Source organism: Hesperophylax consimilis, chromosome 18 (genome assembly GCF_061612785.1).
Source record: "Hesperophylax consimilis isolate HC1 chromosome 18, BYU_Hcon_1.0, whole genome shotgun sequence".
NCBI classification, from domain to species: Eukaryota; Metazoa; Arthropoda; class Insecta; order Trichoptera; family Limnephilidae; genus Hesperophylax; species Hesperophylax consimilis.
The window spans coordinates 26,976,591-27,003,053 of NC_142853.1; the positions used below are offsets into that span (position 1 = coordinate 26,976,591).

General features: G+C 32.4%; 1 protein-coding gene across 1 annotated transcript in view; it reads left to right on the top strand.

Annotated features, from left to right (window-relative positions):
* The window catches only part of rsh (Rap GTPase activating protein radish), a 558,630-nt gene that overhangs the window by 456,452 nt on the left and 75,715 nt on the right, over positions 1-26,463 (top strand). Inside the window, exon 14 of the mRNA XM_089642770.1 lies at positions 3,173-3,404. Coding sequence (XP_089498896.1) covers positions 3,173-3,404 — 232 coding nt within the window. The remainder of the gene's footprint in view (positions 1-3,172; positions 3,405-26,463) is intronic.

Below are 26,463 nucleotides of genomic sequence, written 5' to 3' on the forward strand. Positions count from 1 at the left end.
TTTTATTTTATTTCATATATATATACAGGGTGTATCAGCACGTACCCGACAAACTTTAACCAGCTTTTCCTTAGCACATTTGGAGTAAAAAAAATTATAGGCACTTTGATGTCCGGTAACATTTTTTTTCAATTAAAATCAAAAATGATAAAAAAATCCACACTCCGTCACTGTCATTGGCATTGTTTCTCGTGTTCAACAGCTGTTATTAGCAAGTGTGTCAAAAAGCGTGTTCGCTCTTTCATCCACACTAAATAATAATAGCTAAAAATGAGACGAATGGTGCCATGCCATTTCGTTGTGATCGTAAAAGCGCGCTAATGTAGGAACGTACGTATATTATTCAACAAAACTCGAATAAAATATTTCCAGGTGGGTTTTCAAACTTTGACAAAGGATAAAACAGTGGTGACATGTGGTGAAAATGTGAATGGTAAATTTTTTATTAAAAAAAATGTTACCGGACAGCAAAGTGCCCATAACATTTTTTACTCCAAATGTGCTAAGGAATACCTGGTTAAAGTTTGTCGGGTACGTGCCGATACACCCTGTATATATCCATAATCTGGTGCCAGTGAGACTATGGCATCCCCAATTGGGGTATTTTATGAGGCTGAAGGTAGTGGGGAGTTAATGATACGCTTAAGAGGAAGGTGAGGGAGAATCTGGCTATTCAGTTATTGTCACCAAACGCGGCTAAAGCCTATTTCAAGCAACGTTTCAATTCTGAATGGTGTCTTCCACTCTGGAACGTGTCGCAATTATACCATGTTTTATTTTTAATGACTAAAATGTAATTGAAATAACACCAATTCATTAACTAGAATTAATGAGATAGATGAGGAGATATTTAACGAGTGAAACGCCAATTTATATGACTAACGATACACGGTATGCCTATATTTAATGTCATCATGCACACATTTCCAAGTACCGCCACTCTTTACCTTTTAAACCACTAAAAACATATTTTAATTAACAATAGCATTACTATCATTACACGTAACTATAACTTAATAAATCCAAACTATCCAGGCTTATTTTTTCCTAGTCTTGCCAACATCTTAATCCTCTTCAATTACACCACTCTCATTATCTATAAATATACATAAACAGCATACTATAGCCACAATTCTTACTTTCTCTCTAAATATTACTTAATGATTATATATTTCTACTACAACAGTCTTTATGTAAACCTTGTTTATTACCCGGCAATACCAAAATATTATTTATATACAATTGAATTTGATCCTAAGTACCAGAAATTCACCACCTACACCAATAAAAATGTCATTGAACTCTGTTATGACAGAACTATGTATAGATACTGTAAAAATTTCTCACTACGATTATCATTTTTAAACACCTATGGCACCACTTACTCAAATAATTCATATCATTTTACCAGGTTCATCCATAAATACAAAAACATCATAGCTATAACCTCAAATGAAAATAATCCCTCACACATCAGTACTCATAACCAAAACAAGTCATATGTACACCACTTGCCCTCAACACCAACGCTTACGTTCCTTACTTGCGTAACTCTGATTATACATGTAATCCATTCCACCATTATAATTATCTACATTGTTATAATCAAACAAATAAATCTCATACTTTCATTGCATTTAATAACCATTACGATTGTAGATCTTCTATGTATACTTACTTGTTTAATTAATGTTATTCTCTCAAGAACTGTAAAATTCACCCTCCATAACACAGGGTCATCCCTAGCATGGAGGGTGAAATATCACAAAAAACCATATATGTACCTCTAAGTCTTGTATTAATAAAATAAAATAAAATAAATAATAAAACTTGCGCACCCCAGGATTTGAACCCGCGACCTTCGAATTGCTAGTCGGGAGCCTTACCTTTCAACCATAGAGACCGTAAAAACTATTGATATATTCCTGATGCATTAAGATACAATGATTTATGGCGAAGGGATCGGTGCTCAAGAATTGTCGCTGCTTCAGCTCACCGATTTTCAGCTTTACAGTTAAGATGACACGAACAATGACTACGTACCCACTAGAAAATGTTTATTTAGCACCTTATTTATCACGGCTTTTAAACACATAACTTGAATACAGAAGTTGTTTATTGTTTCGGAACATTTACGGGAGTGTTTTCATGGGTATATTATTTATTAAATTAGCATTGGGAAGTGTTAATAATCCAATAAATAACATACTACGTAGAAATATATGACATAAAACTAACTAACTAAAAGATACTGAAAAAAATTTAGTTTTTTTTTTTATAAAAAAAATTACATTCATTTTTAAAATATTAAGGATGGGTTGTTTCACAGAATTTAAAAAATTGATCAAATTTGAAAAATTATATTCAAGTTCTGTGAAGATTCTATTCAAGTTCTGGTATTTATAAAGTTTTGTGAAACAACTCGCCAATGGTGATATAATAACAGAACTTGAATAGAACCTTCACAGAATTGAAAAACAACTTCGAAATATGATATACTGTTCAAATTCTCTGAAACGACCCACCCTAAAAGTATTTTTCAAGTTCTGTTATTATTTCAGTACTGTCAAGCAACTAGCCCATAATGATATAGTAACAGAACTAGAATAGGACTTTCACAGAACCCTAAAATGAACGATTAAATTTGATGAATTGATAAAATTATGTGAAATAACCCATCCTAAGAGTGAGAGGCTGCGCCAGCTTTTGATAGAAAACTGTAATTTGGATTTGAGATCAAAATACTTACACCAAACTGAAATATTATTTTTTAATCTAAAGGTATGGCAAATCTCTATTTCTTGTATGTGCTTCTTTACTTTTTTGTGTTTTAAATTATAAAATATAGCAAGTAATTTTATGAACCGTAACATCACACGCTTATGGGCTGACCGCAAATATCAACATTTTGACAGCTAACGAGTATATCTTCGGTAGATACTATTTGATATTCTCCAAAATGTTTGAAAGTTCTCTCCTTAACCTCAGCATTCTCTAATTAATATGATGTCTTTGGTATTGTATGAAATTTTGTTCCAGGAGACAACCTCACAGGGATTTCACCATTTAGATGAAAATTCCCGCAATATATCCCATTTCGGGAATATTCCCCAAAAATAAATACCGTTAATTTACCCATCACTAGTTGTACTAATTTAAATCTTTGTTATAGGGTCCTGGCGTCCCATAGGCCACATGCGCCCCTCTTCCCCACTGCTGGACTCGGTGCGGGACCAGTTCGAAGACTATGACCAGTTGGCCAAGGACTTCACGCGCGTCTTCCTCAACTCTGAGCCCAACGTGCTGCACAACGCGGCGCTCTTCGACGTGGTGTTCCTTGTCGGCCAGTCCAAGCAAAAGGTCAAGTTCATCGGGGTCAGAGCCATACTGGGCGTCAGGAGCAGGTCAGTACCGATTTGTTTTTAATATATGAATATCAACATGTAAAAATCATTTAGAATAATCTTTCTTTATAATATTTGACTCTGCTGGACGCATTTAGGTATTCCAGTTTGTACAGGGTTTTCCAATAAGAGGTGTTATTTTGATATTCAAAGAGCTATCGAGAGATGATTAATGATTTTTTATGGCCGGAATTTGATGGTATTGATCTCGACAACGTTTATTTTCAACAAGACGGCGCTACGTGCCACACAAACAACGAAACCATTGAACTTTTATGGGAAAAGTCTCTCGAAGAGGTGATCACAATTGGCCATCGTGATCTTGTGATTTAACACCTTGCGACTTCTTCCTTTGGGGCCACGTGAAAGAAAAGATCTAGCCAACAGCCCAGCGTCGATTCAAGACCTCAAAGATGGAATTCGTGAGGCTATCGATGACATAAGGCAGCCACTTTGCGATTTGGTTATGGAAAATTTCATGAAAAGGATATGGTCCAGTAGGCGTGGTCATGCTGTTCATTTGACTGGTGTTATTTTTCACTATTAACGGCATACCTTCCTCTTTATAATGAAATAAACACTTGATCATTTATATCAAAAGATGGCATTTTTCTTTGAATATCAAAATAACACCTCTTATTGGAAAACCCTGTTCTATGGTTTAGAGTGCAAAGATGGGCTTATCTATATAGCTTTTAGTAGCATCGCGTGATTAGGTTAGCTGGTACTTTAACGATGGGTTGTTGCACAGAATTTGAACAATTCCACAAATTTCAAAGTTAATTTCCAAGTGCTGTAAAAGTTATGTTTTTAATTTTTTATTATTATAGCGGCCATTTAAACATTGTACATATAAAATATTATATTAAATATATGTATAGTAAATTGTATTTCTTAGTCCTCCTCACTAGAGTGACCTTTGCTGAGGTGGACTAAAGTTATTCATTTTTGTATTATTAGTTTTCTATGTCGTTTTTAATGTTTTTTTCAGAATTTTTTCATCAACCTCTTTCAGCCAGATTTTTATTCTTGATTTGTGATCATTAAAATTTTCTATTCGCTTTATATCAGGGGGAAGGATGTTGTGGAGTTTCAATAAAAATAAATATTATTTCTTTGTCTGAATGTGTTTTTATGACCTGGAATATTTTTTATGTCATTGTGATTCGACCTTGTTTGATGAATACGCGGTATTGTAGAGGATTCTGTATTGATGAATAGTTTCAATAGTATATTTTTAGCATATATTTATTGTACATTGGGTATTATATCATTAAGGGCCAGTTGCTTCAAAGAACTGAAATAAAAATAGAACTTAAATAGAATATAACTAAGTAAAAGTCAATACACTAGACTAAACATGAATCGCTTTTAATAAATATGCTTATTTCTGACTGTCCTAAAACAGGTAATCTCCTAGTTGGACAGCCAAAGATCATGTTTTTTAAAAATTAATAAATAAATAAATAAAATATTCACAAAACTTGAGAATTAACTTTGAAATCTTATGAATTAATTAAATTCTGTGAAACAACCAAGTAAATAGTGGATTTGAGAGGTAATAGACAACATTTTAAAATTCAAATAGTGAAAACTGTCACTGTAGTGCAACTGGCTGAAAAAACGAAACATATAACATTGTGGTACCGACTACAGCTTTGACGTCACTTCTTGTGTTTTTAGAATTTAGCACTGGAGAAAATGAAATATCTCTCTCCAAAATTATGAAATAACGTTTTGATGAGACCTCAGACTATTTCCGAAACCTTTGTCGATAGGGTTCGTCTATAGTGTATCAAAAATGATCATAATTTCTAAATTTTTTTATTTAAATCTAGTTGTACCCAGCCACGACTTGCTGTGGCTCAGTCTGTCTGGGCAGATAAAGAAATAATTGCGCGTTTTTCATTTACGTCCAAAAGATTGCGCTGTTACAAAAAATCATGCTTTTACCTGTCACAGGTGACATCCAAATAATATGTTTATGTACACAAAAATACACGCGTATTCGAATGCAACCTTCGAACCTTCGGAGATTTAAGATTTTGAACAAACGAACATTTACATTTTTATTTATATAGATAATTTACAAGCCTCAGAAAACTTTCTGTAAGATTTTCTATACCGTTAATTGCAACTTCGCGCGTCGCGGTGACGTCTAAAATTCACTTTCGACCACCAAACTTTGTTTTTTTTTTGTATGACATTAATTGGTCATGGGTATTCGTATAATAAATTATGAGCACACAACTCGATTTTAGCCTTATTTTATCAATTAATTATCAAAGTGTTCCCAATGTTATAATTTATTAATTTTGTCCTTTACAAAGAAGGAACTTTACTCAACTCAATTTATTTACGAAGGTGAATCTTTGCGCGATGTTTGCCTAAGTTTTGTTTTCTTCGATAGCAAAAACTTTCTCATCGGTGCCATAAATACTAAATGATTCATTTATTTCGATTCATAAAACGGTACTCCGTCAAAATTAACGAATGTACATTATATATGTTTCAACTTTTCTTCAGCACAGAGAAGTTTCAACTTGTGTAAGTGTTCTATAGAAAAATAAAGTCACGCACAAAAGCATGATATTTTACACTCTGCCGGAGTCAGGCTTGTTTCTTTGAACAGAATTTATAATATTTTAATCAGCTTTGTATCTTTCTTCTCTGTAATCTCAGTATAATGACAGATTTCCTCTGGGAGCTGGCAGTAGATGAAATGAATAAGTCTCGCGACAGAGATGAGGATGAGGCTGTATTTCTAAAAGATATGAGTAACAAAGGAAGGGGACTTCTTAGATAATTACAATTTAAGCACGTTTCTTACGGTGATCAAAATTACATAAAATATTGCCGAGAAAATGTCTCAGCAAATCTCTTACATCATAACTCCTATGTCTTTATATATTTGTTCAGTAATTATAAGGGATATTGTGTACTACCTTATGAAATAGGCTCTCCAATTACTTAGAGGGCAAAATCGTTTGCAGGATTTGGCAATGCCGCCCCGGGCACTCATAATTCTTCAAATATTCAAAGGTCCAAACTTTATATCAAGGTTTTGTAAAAGAAAAAATAATCCTGATATTTAATTTAATTTTGAGTTGATTCAAACATATAGAGAAAAATAGACTCAATCTTAATTTGTGAACAATTAAGAAAGAACTTTAGAGATTAATTGTGTTTATTTTGTAAAATTCTGTTTTATTACAAATTTATTTTCACGAATTTTTTTATAAAATCGTCGTAAACAAGTATCCGTGAAATCTGCTGAACAGACAAAAAAAGAGTACACCACAGGTCAAATCATTGTTTTCATCAACTGAAAAAAATCCACAAACGTTTGAATTTTTCGTAAAACCGGCTGTCATGTTACCGTGGGATTAAGTGGCAACAGATAAAAGTATGGAAGGGTTTATTATTTAGAAATAAATAAAAATATTTAAGAATACCTAAATGTATTACCACAAAATAGAAATTAATTAGCATCCTACTATATAATCTGTCTGGCAAAGGGCTTGCATAGGTAAAATGAAGGTGTGATACCAGTTCGTTCTTTATGCGAAGTAGCGGATTCCGGTTCTTCACAGCAACTGTCCCAGTACATAATTTATCCTAAAAATATTGCTGTAGTCCATTGCAAAACAACCTCTCGCTGCTGGTCTCCAAAAGGGTCCCTCTCAACCAATGAGGATCGGCAGATGCCATCCGATTCCATCAATCCAATGGTCAATGCGCCATATGCAAAACTGATGCTCACAAAAATGCGAATGTGTTCGTCGAACCTCAGCCAAGAGGAATGCCCGCTGCTCTGGGCTGGTGATCAAAGAATGGCCACTGCTTCCAATGCAAATCACAGATCCTGGCTCCCTCAGGTTTGGCAACTCTCCAAGTCAGAACTCCAGGGCTGTCAATTTGACCAATAGCAAAATGACAATGTGTAGTACTTAAAGGTCCCACACACCAAGACCATAGATGCGATGTAAGTAAAGTATTATCAATAATTAGTGGATCCTGCAATGCTTCGCTATTGCTAGTATCTTTCTCGGGCATCTCCGACTTCTTCCACTAGTCGTTCGTTATGCAAAATAACTAGCTTATTAATGAATGGGGTGAGCTAACTAAGCTCTTAGAACTGAAATAAATCTAATACACTATCCATAGACTTGATTCATTCATCTAAGGCGCGATCAATTGAATTCGTTCCAGAATCGAGAAACAAAAGTTGTTAGTTGTGACTAATTACCTCATGAACTAATTAACCCCCTCTTAAGTGCCAAAATTACATCCCCGTTTCACGACAGTAAAAATTTTGACGAATTTGAATACATATTTTGTAGAAAAAAAATAGAAAAAAAAAGTTTAAAATGAAAATAAAAAACAAAATAAAGAAACTCTTCCTACTCCTCGTGTTAAAAATTCATTGTTTTTTCCCGAGTGAATTCAAGGAATTTCTATTCCGTGTCGATATGCTCAAAAGACTTGCTCTATTAAATAAAGCTTTCGATTTCTTGTTCTTTATGTTTTGCGTTGAAACCCGATAAGTGCCAAGTAGATAATTATGCCCGGAGAATCCATTACCACGCAATTAAGAACGGTCTCTTCCCTAAAATAACATTACCTAATGGACTCGGGCCATTGCGATATTTACATATATTATGTTACTTTCGCAATCGAGATACACATTTATTTTTCTTTGTATCCTTTTCTGATTGAAAATTCTAAGAAGAGAAGCTCAAAGAAAAATCAAGGGAGTAAGATTTACTTTTCAGGTGAAACTAATCCTTCGTTATAAAGTTTTCTTAAATTTTATTGAGAGTTCCATAAGATATTCCTTAATTTAATTAAATTAATTTAGTTTTGTTTGCGTCACTGGAATTAAATAAGGTATTAGTTGGATTTTTCCCAGTTCTTGTATTGTCTAAAGATAAGAGTTGTTCTTCATTTTAAACCCTCAAGCTTCGGTAGGACAATAACAGCCACAAACAACATTTTCCATTAGAGTCTATGAAGGACAAATCTGACCTTGGCGTAATACATAATAAATGGGTTTTTTTTAAGGTGACCTATGGCAGAGATGTACGTTATCCTATGTATAGTTTCCGGCGCGGCAGTACCTAAACCCACCTCCCAAATTGCATATATAGGCATTCGAAAGTTGAGGTCGAATTTCAAAGTGTGTTTATAAGCTACAGGAAAAAAAGTGGAGCGAGCGTCAGTTTGCTTGTAGGGACCGTTCAAATATCTAGCTTAAAAATTTGCTTGAATATGTAAATTGCTTTAATAGTTAAAGAATTAATTCATTTTGTTGAAGACAAAGCTTTGAAATTTTTCATTTGTTTTAGTAGGTTTCGGGAATATCTGGTGGGGATCGTCTCCAATGTCCGTCCCCCGTGAGGAACCGTTACTGACTAAATCTTCAGGATCTAGGCTATTTTACAAGATTTATCACAATGAAGGCTTTAATTTAGTTTATGAAAGTAATATGATGTTAAAGTTCAGACGCTCAACTCTATTTCAATTAAATTTAAGTAATTAACCAGCGCTAAATTAATATCTTTGAAATGAGTTAATATTTTTAATCATTTACCCACTTTTTTTCTGTCATACATTATGTTTTATTATAATAAGTTATATTTTATTGTATTATGTTGTATTATATTTTATTGCAATACATTGTATTATATGTTATTACATTATTTTGTATTATATTTTATAACATTATACTGTATTATATTTTATTACATTATATAGTATTATATTTTATTACATTATATTATATTATATTTTAATTGCAAGTATCAACACTGTTGATTTTTAACTCCACAATCTAATTGTCTCATTCATCTCTATTCATAGTGAGTGAATGGAAGATTCTCTCACTATCGCCCTGGTGAAAAACCACTAATCAAAACTGAAACGTCGCTTGAAATAGCTTTATCCGTGTTAAATGACCACGTCTGAATAGCGAGGTACTTCTCAACCCCTTCCGCTCCCTCTCCCATACTCATTTCTCTCTTTAATCTATTTAGCGTCACAACATATTCCAATTGGGGATGACTCCATCGTTCTAGTATTTACTGTCTTTTTTTATTTTTATACAAGACGTATGAGAAGGAAGGGTAACATCGTCAATAACATACTTGCGACCTCTTACTAGGAATGCTATATATCCACTGGCTCCGGTATTGCTTTGATTGTTTTTTTTTTCTTTTAAATCAAATATTTTGTCCATATATCCCAAAATAAAAACATATTTTTCAACTTCAGTTTCGTCGGCATCCCATCCCATTCCGCACAAAACCTCTGTTTAATTTTATTGAAAATTTTCCATTCCCAATGTGCAACATCGTCAGTTTTCGCAGTATAAAATTAATTTTATTCCAAATTTTCCATTCCCAATGTGTAACATCGTTAGTTTTCGCAGTATAAAATTAATTCTTTTCCAAATTTTCCATTCCCAATGTGTAACATCGTCAGTTTTCGCAGTATAAAATTAATTCTATTCCAAATTTTCCATTCCCAATGTGTAACATCGTCAGTTTTCGCAGTATAAAATTAATTCTATTCCAAATTTTCCATTCCCAATGTGTAACATCGTCAGTTTTCGCAGTATAAAATTAATTCTATTCCAAATTTTCCATTCCCAATGTGTAACATCGTCAGTTTTCGCAGTATAAAATTACTGCTCTGCAAGGCGACTGCGACTACAGTAGTGGCGCGCGACGGATTTTGAAGCGTCACGTGATCAAGTCAGTGCCATCTAGCAACGACGGCGATTATTGTTTATACTCGTTGTTACTGCTGATTAGTGTGTTGTTTTACCGCAAGCTTATTAAATAAACAAAGTGGATTAGACTATTTAAACAGTGAAGTTTACTTGCCGGTGGTAGCGCGCCAAAGCATGTACTCTAGTCGGCCTTGTCTGCTCTGTTAATGACACGTTAAACTAACAAACCATTGAACGGGTTATTATTATAGGTCAGAGTATATTATATAGTATGTAACGAGTGCCTACGGAAACTGGAAAACACCTTTTCCAGAAATCGATACATGTTACATAGAATTCGGTAGTTTGTAGACCGACACAGGAAATATGTGTCACTCCCAAAGCTACCACAGAAACTTATTCTGAAAGGGGTGAAATTAAACTTTATATAAAGGTAGTTAACTATGGCAAACCAACTTGTTTAACGCGGAAGTGTGAGTATGAATAATAATTGAGAAATAATCGTAGAGCTATTATGAAAGCTTAAGGTTCTGTAGTAAGCGTCCAAAAAGAAGAAGAAGATGATTTGAAATGGAGATAAGCAGATACGAATTTAGATGAAGCGCGCTAATATTAATTTTAAAAAACTATAATTAAATAACCGGCCTAAGCGAACATATTTAATAATGCATGCCTTGTTTGAAATCTAGCAAAGAAACACTGTGCATTTTTTATACATATAAAATAACAGAACCAGATGTGTTTTTGTACCTAAAACATGTTAAATAACAGAACCAGATATGTTTTTATACCTACATATAACATAACAAAACCAGGTGTATTTTAATACATATAACATGTTAAATAACAGAACAAGAGGTGTTTTTATGCCTATTACATGTTAAATAACAGAACCAGATATGTTTTTATGCATATAACCTGTTGAATGCCAGAACCAGAGGTGTTTTCATACCTATAAGATGTTAAATAACAGAACCATATGCGTTTTTATACCTACGTATAACATGTTAAATAACAGAACCAAGTGTGTTTTTATACCTATAACATGTTGAATACCAGAACCAGAGGTGTTTTCATACTTATAAGATGTTAAATAACAGAATCAGATGTGTTTTTTACCTACATATACCATGTTAAATAACAGAACCAGGTGTGTTTTTTTAAATTTTTTTATGGTTTTTTTTATAAAATTTTGGTAGCCTATTTTGCGATTTTATTCTATCCAGGAAATTTCACACAATTACTTTTTCAACTCTGCAAATGCATAAAGATTATCTTCAAAATAATATTTTCTTACAATCTTAAAAATTTAGTTCGGAGCAAGTATGTGATGTTTCGGTAGGAATTTAGAATTCGAGGTCATAACCACTCTCACGTCTGTATATTTCACGAATCATAAAAATCCGTTGAATCACGTTGTGCCATATCTGTCACCAACTGACAACCAACCTCGTTCTATCTTATTTACTTTTATCGTCTGACATGTGATATAAACAATTTTAGAAAAATAGAACGCCAAGCTTTCTCATTGCATTTATATTTTATTTAAATTAAATCGAAAGTCATGCGAGAATAATTTGAAATAAATCTCTAACCAGAGATATTGGAACTGTGATATAAAAAATCAGAAATTTAAATATTTGTTTAACTTTGTAACTGTAACTTTGTAACTAATTTATGATATTATAAATATAGTCTAGCTCCGAGGGGTCAATATGAAACTCTGCTCAACTCACATCAGCCCTAATTATGAACACTGTAATGCTGTCCGAAACGTTGGCTAAAGAAGGGGGAAACGGAACATGGCATAATAACCCGAAACTTTTGCTTTAATTTCTCTTTTTTATCACAAATTTAAATTTTTGATTTAACTTTTTAACTTTATTTTTAAATATTTATTTATTTTATATGTATATAAATTACAAACAATACAAAACAAAATAAACCTTTGTCTGTCTAACTGGGAAGGATTCCCGTTTCAGGACACCCAAATTGTGTATTTAGTACATAATATTCTTACAATGGAATGGTGATACTGTCAAAACAAATTTTGAGAACAGTTTTGATTGCATTCGAAGTGACAGGATGGTTTCTTTATCCTTGAAAGAATCGCAAAGATGTAATTTATTACCAGGGTCAATTTGGATAACATTAGTAATTGCATTCAGAACAGATTAATGGTTTCTTTCGGCACATCACAAGTCTGATATTCTTTCCAGGGCATTTTGGAAAACATTTACAATTGTATAGTTAGAATTTCCACATTTACAAATCAGTATAAGACACATGAATCCCATAGTACTATATTTTTGGTATATGACTATACTATAACTAATATATGATATTATGAATATAGTCTATCTCCGGGGGTCAATATGAAACTCTGCTCAACTCACATCAGCCCTAATTATGAACACTGTAATGCTGTCCGAAGCGTTGGCTAAAGAAGGGGGAAACGCAACACGGCATAATAACCCGAAACTTTTGCTTTAATTTCTCTTTTTTTATTTGAAACCGCACAAGAGTCTCAACTGCTCCTGACCGTCTGTTGCCAGTGAGACTATGGCATCCCGAATTGGGGTATATTGTAAGGCTGAAGGTAGTGGGGAGGGGAAGGAGATATTCAGATCCCGTCACCAAACACGGTCAGAGCCATTTCAAGTGACGTTTCATTTTTGAATGGTGGTCTTACACAAGGGCGGTACTGAAAGTATCTTCCACTCTGAAACATGCCACTAATATACCACAGGGTTTTCCAATAAGAGGTGTTATTTTGATATTCAATCGTAAAAAATCAATGGTTTCGTTGCTTGTGTGGCACATAGCGCCATCTTGTTGAAAGTAAACATTATCCAGATCAATACCATCCGATTCCGGCCACAAAAAATCATTAATCATCTCTCCATAGCGCAATCCATTAACCGTAACTTTTGCTAAAGTCTCATTTTCAAAAAAGTAAGGTCCAATGACTCCGCCGGACCATAAACCGCACCAAACAGTCACACGTTGAGGATAATAAAGAGGCTTTTCAACAATAACTCTGGGGTTTTTCGAGCCCCAGATGCGACAATTTTGCTTGTTGACGAAGCCACCGAGGTGGAAATGGGCGTCATCACTCAAGATGATTTGCATTTGATTCACTCAAGTGAATTTTAATCATTTTGATGCGTTGTTGAAGCGTGTATCGTTTCATTTTTATCAATAACGTAGTTTTTATTTGTCAAATGTCAAAAAAATGACAGCTTCAAAAGTAACATCTACCGAAATAGCGGGCTATTCAAAATAACACCTCTAATTGGAAAACCTTTTATATATTACTTTAAATTAGTAATTTGTTATATCTTAATTATATTTGTTTTATTATAATATATTATAATGGAACTAGCAGTTAAAAACCCGCTCCGCGGGTTTTTTTCTGCTAGGCCCTGCGGGCGGCTCTTGCTTGGGCTTCGCCCATTTTATATTAGAACATTCATAGAGAGAGGGTGAGTATATATATTGTTAAAACACGGAACAGGAAGGAGTTAATTAATAATAACATTCTAAATTTACGCATAATAAGAATGACAGTTGTTTGAATAAATGAAATTTTACGTATTTGTGATGGATTATTTCAAATGAAACACTATTATTGACTACATGTCTACAACTGATATTAACTGTTATCGTGCCTAATATAATTAGCTCATAGGAGACTTGCAGTGCTTAAATATGTGTTACAACCGTCAATGTCTATAAGTTGAATCAATATCGTTTAGTTTGTCACAATTAAAGATAGTTTTAACAAAGTTGACTTAAATAATAGATTATTACATATTGATTAATTGTACCCGTGTTTATGAATAAAAGGAGGGTAATTGTGCGATGACATTAGCAGTCGGTTTAATTAAAAGGTGCTAATTTTACTCCAACTGGTGGTAATTCTTTACCTACAACTGTTACTGTATCTAATAAAGTTTAATGCTAGATTATATATACACCTTCATCAGGAGAGTAAAAATCTATATATAAAGGTAGATTATTACAATATAGCGCCCCTGAGGTGATATCTCACAAAAGCGGCGCTATGCAAATTGTCCAATAAATAAATAAATATCATGTTTAATTTTATTGTGTATACACCGAAGTCAATAATTAAATATAGATTGCAATTGGGAAAGAAGAAGTGGAAGGAGGGGGGAGGAGTAAGAGTAGGCTGGGTTTATAATAATTAGGAATTACAATATCGTTAGACGGGAAAGACCAGTTGAGTGGGAAAATATTTAAAAGAGAGTTTATAAAAAAATTCTTGTTAATTATATCTGCTTTTATATTAATATGTTTCCTCATTTCTAAAATTTCAAAATTATTTATAGTGAAGTATTTTAAGACCTGAAAAAAACAAATAGCATATAACCATAAAACAATATATTCATAAGACAAATAGCATTTAATAACGGTTATTCTAATAAATTGATAGTTGAAATACTAAATAAAAAAATTAAACACATTCTCTTCAAACGGTCTTTCTAAAGATAGAAATAAACAATGGCGTAGAATTCTGTTTGTGGATAACGATACTTCTAAAATTATATATATATAAACAATCCTGGTACCATTCAACTGGCGTTTTACACTAATAATAATGAAGAAATATATTCTTAATAATAATGATAGCAAAATTCAAACAAAAAAAACAGGAGTTTAAAAACTCAATTGAGATGATTGTAATATCTTTTACAAAGGTAGAACCAATAGAAACTTTGAAGTCAGAACTAAAGAATATCGCAGGGCTATAAATGGAAATAGTGAATCTGAGTTTGCAAATAATCTTTTAAATAATGATCACACTTTCGATAAAAATTCAGGTCTTAAAATACTTCACTCAGGATATAAAGCATCGCAAATAAATAATTTTGCAATTTTAGAAATTAGAAAACATGCCAATATAAAATCAGATATAATTAATAAGAAAAAAAAATATAAAAAATAATGATAAATGCCATTACAAAGTGATAAGCTTCCAGAAGAAATCTTCTTATAAAACGCTTGTTAATGGTAAGTAGTCAAGTATTGTTAGCTGCATATTTAAATATTCGCGCCAGGCATTTGGTTCGTTTTTAAACCGCCAGAGGTGCGCTCTGTCGGACATCTTGAAGAAACGCGTGAATTTTTATAAACGTCAAACATAATCACGTAACTGTGGAGAATTTTCATTGTAATGTAATTAATCCAATGGATTATGAACTTACTAAAACATATTTTCTTCGATATTATCCAAAAATTATATGAGCAGAAACGATGCTTATGAAGAAATCTCGTATTATTATGAGGCGATCCTAATTTAGTATGGAATTGTGTCTTAATATTCAAGTTACCCGAAACAGACAATTTAAATTTGACCAATCAGAGGGCCTACACCGTCCAGACGCTGGGACAATAATACTATCAGATTCCACCATGAATTGTCAATTTCAAAAATAGAAATATTAATAAGTTCACAATTAAATGTTATGGCCGCTATAACTTCTTTGTTAATCCCTCCGTGTCGTGACATTGTAAGAGATTAAATATTATATTTAAAAATTTTATTAAATTTAGTTTGCAACTCGTTCGCGCAGGAAAATCACACATTTCCGCTACGGTGGCGCCACCGCCACGCGTGACAACTTGTTACACTAACAACAAACTGACGGAGGCCATTTCCTGGCGGCATTTTCTACCAGAATTTAAAGCGATTAACCTCAATATGCCAAAATACTAAAATATCAAACTTTGGTGGTTTTAAGTCAATTCTAACTCTGCTCTGTTTATGGGTTACTCGCTTTACCATCAATTTAGAACACATTTTTTTCATATTAAGCATTAATGTTTTTTTTCTTATCTTTTGATTTGTCAACTGCGGATGCACTTTTTATGCAATGCAAATTTTCTGAGTGCTCAACATCCAAAAGTTTTTGCTGCTTACTTATTACCTACATTACATCTTTAATGGAAAAAAACCAATAAACATGTATATTTATTTTTTAATGATAAACTAATGTTTATTAATAACCTTAATTTTTAGTTTGCATAATAACCTTGTCTTATAAACATCAGTTTATCATTAAAAAATAATAATATTTGATAAAACATAAAAAAATTTACCAACAAATGTAGATATAATATGTCTCGACGCCATCTAGTGGTAAATATAGCACTATCAAAGCCTTTCTTACAAAAAATTATTTGGTTGTTTACAGGTGTTAAAATATAATAAGCAGTAATTTTCGATTGATGTACTTGTGAATATTGAATTATTTGGCGGGTTGGGAATAAGCTGACGTAGTTCAGTGGTCCAGAGCAACCTGACCGAACATCAGGAGGTGCGGGTTCAATTCCTGTCAGCGGCATTAATTTTTACTCGGGAGATATTTTCAATTTGTATGGATATTTCAGGCGATTATTTATATATGTCATATCTAGTCACTCCTGGATCCGCTGACCCACAGATTTCTACCGAGCCCTCATTCCTTTTCCTTCTCAAAACTTCTTCTATCTCCTTCCTTTCCTTAAAAGACCCCCACACAGCATTCTCAAATATGTCATAGGCCCTTAGGGAAATTATTTTCCTCTGGGCTTCACGTGTGTAGCTTATGTAAAAAAAATTAAATATAAAAATTTCCTTGTACCTTTTATTTATCAAAATTCCTGTTGCGCAAAACCAAATTTAAAAGAATTATTTTTACGGTATGCTTGAGAGTTACTATTTTTACTCATCCAAACATGGTTCTACCATAGCTACTCCAATTAGTTAAAAATACATTAGCTTTCAATTTGGAGTTGTATTTGTCTTATTTCTATCCCTCGAATTAGTAGGTGTGTTCAGGGCGGGGCGAAACTACCCTTCCTCCTACTTGTAGCGGAGAGAGACCCAAAACCTCCCCAGAACCATTTATATGTAATCGGCTTATGGAGGTAAGCGTAGGCTGTGTTGCAACCACCAATCTACTTAAAGTATTAATCTTTGAAGTTAGGTAGCACTTTATCTAACAATTATTTCTATAGCTTATGAGAAACATAAATACATACGTTATACGATTCACAAGAACACGCTACTATTTCGGAGATACAGTATTAGTTTGATATCCTAGTCAATATCAGCAAAAGGGTTTATGGAGAATTATTATATTGAATGTGCCGATGGCTGTAGCTTTGCATTACCTTCCGCCCTCACGTTTTCATATCAATAATAATTTCATCACATGAGAAAGCCGAACTTTCTTGTAAGGTGGAAATTGAGGCTGTCTTTCCGCATAAAAGGCAACTTTTCAAAATCATAAAAATACGGCCATTTTCAAGTACATCTTTTTGAATTTCACTTTTCCGAAAGCACGGAAAGAAATTTGTTTTTTCTCTCACGATACAATTTATTTTCTTACAATGGCAAAGTTTGTACATGATGTAGGTATAAAGTAAAATATTGAAATTTTACAATGGCAAAGTTTGTACATTATGTAGGTATAAAGGATAATATTGAAATTTTACAATGGTAAAGTTTGTACATGATGTAGGTATAAAGTAAAATATTGAAATTTTACAATGGCAAAGTTTGTACATTATGTAGGTATAAAGGATAATATTGAAATTTTACAATGGTTAAGTTTGTACATGATGTAGGTATAAAGTATAATATTGAAATTTTACAATGGCAAAGTTTGTACATGAAGTAGGTATAAAGTATAATATTGAAATTTTTCACAGTCCTCACTACGGTTTCTTGTTCTAAGACGGCCTGTAGTTTTTTTTTAATATTTTGTATTTAGTTTCAAGTTGTCTTTACATCGTCTTTATAATGTTTTTTTAAGTTGATTATAACTTTGTTCTCTCAGCGATGTTTTTACTTTTGTTCAATGTTAAATATACTCATTTCCATTAAATGTTTTATTTTATTTAGCGGAGCATTGTATAATTTCGTAGCATAGAATTTGATATTTCTCTGCTAAAGATGTATTTAAACTTAATTGACAGGCCTCATTAATAAAACAACAAAATAAGAATGTTTTATTCATTTGCCGTGATAAAATATATTATGACAAAACAAAGAATTTTCGTTGTAATGCAAAACCATTCGGATTTTTCGACATCATGATAATGTATTCGTAATTTACTCAAAGATTATCAGAAAACTTGTGTATTGATTCGTATGGCCTGCAATCTCGTCCGTAACCGGAATTACCAATAATTTGGAGAGATTTTTAATAAATTAGCAATAGACATTAATCTCCGTGCGCGGTAATGAGTGAATGAATGAATGCTAGTCTTAGATGTAGAAATCAACTGACTTGCTAACATCCGATCGAGCTAAAACTCGGCAGATATTTGATGACATTGCATTCTATCAACTTTTGTTGGAAATCACGTACTCACGCAAACATTTACGCATTTCTCTGAAATTGGATGACATTACAGCATTTAATATACGAAATAAATAAATTTTGGTCCTACCTAATTGGGATTTGGCTCAGTTGTCAGCACGGTTGACTCCAGTTCTTGGAGAGAAATGTTGAAACCTCAATCAACCAGAAAAAAAAAGTTTTAAAAGACATTTTAAAACTTCACAGCAGTCCCTGGGGAAAAAGATTCAATCCTCAGTCAAACAAAAAACCGGTTGATTTATTACAGCTGAAAAGAAGAAAACAGTACTAAAATAGTAGGCATTATTCTTTCTGTAATAATACTCCAACTGAAAACTATTTACTTTGGAAAATCATGAATATCGGTTGTCATCACAGCATATTAATGACATTCTTATACCTTAGTAACAGTAAAAAATAGATAAAATATTAAAACTTCCACCGAAGGTTGTATGATTTAATTGGTTTAAAATTCCTATAGCCTTTCTGTCTCTGGATTCAATTTTCATAAAATACTTGCAAAAAGCTTTGCCAATATGCACTCAGTTCAATCAACGAGTGATTTTCCTGGAATTAGAAACTATGTTGATTGGAGCTTCCGCAACATTTAATTATTTCTACAAATTATTCATGAAGCTTTCAGGATAGCTGTGAGGTTTATTTTCAGCAATGTTATTCGAAAAATAAAATTCATATAATAAAAACGAATTCATTGAAATCACAACAAATCTAATTAATGAAAAACATGATACCGAATTATATGTTTTAAAAATAAAGTAACATGCAAATTACATTACATGCATGTTATTAAATTTGAATGCATGCATTCAAATTATCAGTAATGCAAACATTAATCATGTCATTTTTTAAGTGCTTTCACGAAAAACTTTAACTTCAGGGCGTAACCGATAGGGCATAATGTAAATGTGGTGATATCTATTGATTGATTAGGAAATGGATTCTTACACACGGAGTACATTACAACTATAATACCCATTCATTCTACACTCTACCAATTTAATCACCTTTCAAACAAAACATAATATATCCTTATTGCCTAACTTATCGATATAATATTTAGGTATAATTAATTAGTGTGATCTATTTACTAATAATTTCTCAAATTTTTTATCTTCTTATCATTCTCTAAATTCTCCATCCTCTTCTTGCAACCCAAACTAGCTATACATCATTTTTCTTATTTTTCTTTTTTTTATATTATAGTGATGTATAGATTCTCTGTGTGCAAACTGTAAAATTCATCCGCCATAACACAGGGTTATCCCTAGCATGGAGGGTAAAATATCACAAAAAACCACATGTACTCTCTAAATCATGTACCTATCAATAAAATAAATAAATAAAAATCATTTTTTGGTAGACTTGTTCCAGTTTGAAGTAGTACTTTGGTTTAGTACTTTCTGGTTGTGACTTTATGGAAAATATTAGATTCGTGTTCAGTGTAGGTTACAATGTTTATTGTTGCACTAATTGCATAAGTTACTTGAAGGAAGGGTACTGGTATAAATACAATACGTATATTCATGTATACGCCGACATGATCATGCGATCTCTCTCAGACAAGAATGTCTCTTTGCTTCACGACATCATCGACATCAACACAGTAAATTAATATAATAATGTTAATAAATGTTTTATTTAGTTCCTTTTGTAACAAATAGAAAAATTGATATCCTCACTAGGATTTCCTGTGCTGAGAATTAAATTTACATATTTTAAGTTTATGGTATGAATACTATGAAATAATTATACAGATATCCGATTATGTTTTCTTTTTATGAATTATATTATTTAATGTTTTTTAGTGCAATTGAGTGGTTTCTGTTTCAGTCTGTATTTGGTGTCAGTATATTTTCTATTTCTGATCTCCCTATGTTTTGTGTGCAGTTTTTTTTTTAATTTTAGATTTAAATGTTATAATTTTTTAATGAGAGTGGGATATTATTTAAGAGTTTCTATCCCTCACTTATGAATTGTTAACTAATTGTTTTTCACTAATGTTGCTCGTATTCTTCTCTGGTATTAGCTCCAATTAAATTTCTGTTTTCAATTAAAAATTATGCCATTAATGTTTCTCTTTGTACATAATCATTGCAAAAAATTACGAAAATATTTTTTATTTAATATCTCGAGAAAATATTGTATATTAATAATAACGGCTTTAAGATGAACGGATATTCGGCAGGGCTGTTGTATGTAAGTACTAATGAATTCGGATAAAATTTATTGATATTAATTTTTTTATAACATAACGAATACTTTTCGAAAATGATAAATTGTAAGCTTTTATTTGCTGATTTCAATGACTGAAAATGAAAATTGCAAACTCATCAAATCAACTAAATCTTGCAAATCGAAATGGTTTCGTTGGAACTGCTCCTTTTAAAACATTTGGAACTACTCGAAATTACATACCAACCCTGTTCCAAACTCCCAGTTCTCGGCAAACATTGATTCCAGGCCTAAATCATTTATCGGCAACTCAAAATGTTAAATTTGCCCGTGTGGAATAAGCAAATTTGCGTTATGAACGGTAAAGTGGTAGCCATTAACCGAGGGATGAAATTTTGACCGCCTCCGAGTAACTAAACCGCCCCCCGCCTTTCAGCCAGTGTTTTCACGGAGGTTTTCATAAAGGTTTATGAATTAACATATTCATCACTTCACACGCGCATATTGAAGTCAATTAGATTTCAGCTTTATGGCCTGTTTACTTGTTTTTTTTTCATATTCAGCACGTGGATTGAACCGATAGTGGATATAAAGCAGCAACGTGCCGTGGCATATTTTTAAATAATTATTTATTTCTATTATTTGAACTCCATTTTAGAAGAAAATTAATTTATATGATGCATTTTATAAGGGGCTAATATTTCAGAATCCATACTGTTCGTTGAAATGACAATGAACGTATAATATAAAAAAATCGTAAAATTTATATACCCAGGACCCAGGTATGGGTTTTAATCAAATTGGTGAAAATTGTAAACAATTTTTTTTGGTTGCGAGGTCTCTACCACTGTTCAAAAAAACTACTAGTTTTAATACTTTCTAAATAATAGTGAATGTTAGAGAATGGTAGAAATGGATAAATGACATCCCGATAAGAACAAACCACATTCTCATTTCAAGACCGAACACACAATATTTTAATTTTCTATGATTTTAACGTTTTTTTTTCAATGTTATTTTCTTCAGTTGAAAAGCCATTTTTAAAAGAACCGTCTGACTTATCAATCAACATCGCAAGTCGCGGACCGACAGCACCCAAATACCTTTATGATTTTTTTGTAAAACCCGTGGGAATACTACCCACAACCAACAGGCCGTAACCAACATCCTGTAGATTTCATTTCTGAGCGCTTTACGCTTGTTGCCTAGATTTTTTTTAAACTGAAAAATTTAAAAATTTATTCCGTGTATAAACATCCTTTATTTTATTTGCTCAGTATCATTCTGAAATTTGCTAACAAGTTACACACTGAAAACCTTTGACTCGTCTACGTTTAAAAATCTAAATAGAATCTTAGTAAATAAAAGCAAGCTCGAGGGTTAAAATTTTTTGCAAATAATAATGCCGTATTTAAGCTTTTATGTCCATAAAAAATGTTAACTCCCTTTTTGTGAAAGGTTGGTAAGTATGTATATTTATTCGCGAATCCGTTCCATAAATATTCCAAAATCCCGTATGCCATAAAACTTTAACCCTTTTTGAAATTCACTAGAATCGCTAGTAATAATAATTTATCTTTTTTTTATAAAATCGGTTAATCTTGCCGCCATGGCAAATATAAATGTCGATACGTTTTCAGAAAAATGCCTCAATAAAGCTAATTTTTTTGGCAGTGTTCCGCGTTTGGCATTTTATACCAGGAAATAAGTGGTTGAATTTCGTATACCAAAATAACTGCTGGAATCCGTTTTGATTAAATGATGAGATTTGTAATTAAATTTACTTTGCTAAAACTGATCCACAAACAGTGGAACAAAGCTCGTCGGGAAGTGTTTTATAAAACAAATATTTTTCACGATGTTGAAATATAATTGTTGTATATAACACCGATACATTTGTAATGAAATCACTGTTATTAAATATTGAATCAATGGAAGCGGTATGAAAATAGTATTAAGGCGGTGCACTACGTCGTGTAATATTTTAAATTGAGCCGCGCTATCAATAACAACCCTTACCTAGATGGCGATAAGGTTCAAATTCCCGTTTAACACCATCCGCCTGTTTTGATTTATGCAAGAAAAAAACATGGCCAAAAAGTGCTTTTTATTTTATTTTTTGGATGTTCAGGCATAATTTTTTTTTCGATCATTTTATAAATAACTTAATTTGCCACATTATACAGTAAAATCATAACCGAAAATGGGTTCGTAAGTAGGAGATTTTGAACTTTGAAGCAGTTTTCATAGGCCTTTACATTCTGTTTTTCTGGGCTTATAAAAAGACTTATCTAAAAATATTCGATTATTTCAAAGGTCAAGATGTATTCTACTCGCAGTATTTAATTAAAGCATCTGAAACATTTCTAGGCGACCAAATTTTCAAACCAAAAACACATGATTTTGCATTACTACCTATGGCATCGCCTTAACCAATAATACCTGAAAGGGTTGTCACAACAAATAGTTTGGAAAAATATCATATTTTTCAATAAATAAGTGTGGGCGAGGCCTCTTTTATGTCCACGTGTCTTCTGAAGGTCAAAAAGACGCCGCACCTCATTGTTTCGAAGTAGTTAAAAATTTGCGTTACTGGTACGAGTGCAATTCTGGACTCGGTAGTTGCTGATTTTTAAAATAATCAATATTTCATCCGGAAGTTTTACAAATGATAAATTTTAAAATATTATATTTTGCAATCGGTAATAATTTTGTTGTCATTCCTCAGTTTTAAATGCATCATTTGAGTGTAAAATAAAAATGATAGAAAAATAACGAAAAATCGTCAAAAAATACCGTAGCTTATACATGTGATTTATCTCAACATATATTCCATATTTCATATTCGAATATCGCAAACGGTTCAAAATGCACATCAAAATAAATCTTCGCACACTTGGCAAGTATCCGTATCTTCAATCAGATCAACGTCGCCACTTTTCGATTTCAATTCGATCGTTCGGAATAAGCTTAAATTCCGAGGGGAAAGTCGGAGCTTACCAGAAAGCTCGATTTAAGGCGCCTCGAGAGTCTCGAGACGCCATCTGCGGTGGGAAGCATGAAAGCCTCGGAGAGCTTCGAGCAGAAACACCCATTAGCGATATCAGGAGCCCAGGATCTGTAAAGCGGTCTGCGGGATATCCTCCCCGATATTTTACACCTTAGTCGGATTTGAACCAGCAATCAACCCTGTGTGGTTTTCTGCGACGTGACATGAACATATTATTGCTAGCCGTTTGAACGTATAATGAAGTTTGGTGGAATTGGTAAAATGAATCTGAATTTTTTTTTAAATTTTAGTTATATGTTACTTTTCCTTTATCTACTTATTTATATGTAATAGTGTATGTGGCGGGCGGCCGGCCTGTCTTTGTTTTATATACAAATCTTCAGTTTAATTCCAAGATTGTTGAAATCTTGCACACTCGACCTTCATAACAAGGGAAAGGTCACTCACTATCTATTTTCTAAAATTTCACCAATTTCTTTTCCTAATCCTCAAAGAAGAGTTTTTAAATTTTGGAAACTTGACGATCAAAATAAAAGAAAAATTACTACAAAATCTGTCTAAATCTGATTATGAAATGCGTTATGCCCGGTATAGCCGGAGACTTTATCTAGCGTTTTTGTTAAAAAAGACGTTAAATAATTTCATAATTGATTCCCGTCGGCGGCAGTTTTTCTCTGAATATTTTTTCAATTTTTTTTATTTTTTATTTTTTTATTTCCTTTATTTTTTCCCAATTTATACATTTGACATTACAGTTTTATAATAATAAGAAAATGAACCCACTAAGGCGCAGCCTGTGCGTGAGTAATATAAGTGTATACATTATATTTTTGTACCTAAAAATAACAGTAAGCATATAAAGAAAACGGTAGGATTATAATTAAAGTCTAAACGATTGTGCGAGAGGTGCATATTAAAAATAAATCAAAGTAAAAAAAAAGATTGTAAGATAATATATATGAAGTAAAATAACACAAAATAAAATAATAATAAATATACAGAAACAAATAGAAAAAGAGAAAAAAGTAAAAATTAAATTAATAATGCTTCAACATTTGCATTGTACAGCCACAACTTTAATTCTTTTTGGTATTGCGCTAGTTTAGTTGTTACTTGAATTTTTTTTTGCTAATAGATTATAAGTGCGAGGTTCAATAAAGCTACTGTGAGTTTGCATTAGTTTGGTATTGGTTTGTGGGGTATAAAATACATGATTTCTTCTAAAGTTGATTTTGGGTCATATTTTTGAAATTTGTTTTGGTTTTTCAAGACATATTTCAGACTTTAAAGTAAAAATAGTTTACCGAGATTGAATAGTTGAGATTCCTTGTACAAATGTACTTGATCAGTCGAAAATATCCTCTTTTTATTATATATAACCTTGATAATATGATTTTGTACTATTTGTAGTGGTTTTATAAATGTATCTAGTGCGCCACCCCATCCTAATATACCGTACATAATTGAGGATTGCACTAGAGAAAAATAAATCATTTTCAATTTGTCAACATTGAGTACTTCCTTAAGTCTATAAAATATGTACGTCAGATATATTAATTTAGAAACGGTGTTATTAATTTGTGTTTCAGGTTAATAATTATTCTTTATCCGCTATCCTTTGTGTTTTGCATAAAAACCGTGTTTTATCATATTTATTGAATGTATATAATTCAGAATTGTTTTGTTTACATAAATCTTATATTAGGTGCCCACTTTGAAGTGTCGGAGTCAGAAGTGTGATATATGCCCTATGGATTTGAAAGAAACCGATGACGCCGATTATCTTCTCCGAGGTTCGATACAGATCAACGAAATTAATTAGCTGTTCGAGAAATAATTTGCGTATATGAAAAAGTTCGGTCACTTTCATCAGAAAATAAAATGACCCTATTTAGAAAACACAAACACGCCCACAAAATCCTGCATGGTGTGATGGACTCGCCCTGGGATAAGTTTTTTCTATTGTTGATTTATTATGGTTAGAAAGAATTTTTCAGTTGATTTCACGAAGTAGGAGTTTACCAGATGTTGGCCTTAAAGCTGCTTTAGAAACAAGTGCTTAGATTTATTAGGGTAGAGAAAAAAAAAATAGGAACATGCACTGTATCGTTGCAGACCTCCGTGATGGTCGTTTGAATTCTTAGATTTTATTCAGTGGGGTAGTAATGGATTTGCCAGAGTAGGGTGGATAGGAAAAAAAAACCTAGCGAGATCGATAAGAAACAATTCAACTAGGTTGAGCAATGCTACTAAGTGGCTTTCTAAGTATGAAATACGCCGTTAAATATAGTTACGTAATTTGCTAAGGATTCAGACGAATTATAATTATGAATAGCGAGGTAAATAACATTTTAACAGGACGAGTTTGGAATTTGCCTAATTAAATTAAAATCCTGCAAGAAGATTTAAAAATAAAACTTATAAATAAAAGATATTTAATACATCCTAGACCGTGTTGATAATTGTAAGCCGAGCTAAAATTCTGGTGGGCCGACACGCCACTGGGCTGAAAGGGTCTTGTTTCTTCTTTGTCAATTCTTTGAACAAAGAATTGGACATTTTACTTAAGAAGTAACAATTTATTGGTTTTTGAAACGATTTAAATTGATGTGTTCCTTTAGTGCATTTCTGTCTTTTGAATACAAAAAGCATTCAGAATTCAGGAGACATAAATTAGAAATCGCATATGGTGATTTGGGGGTTGGTTTGGGGAGGGGGAGTCTGGATTTGAAAGCGCGGGGAGACGGT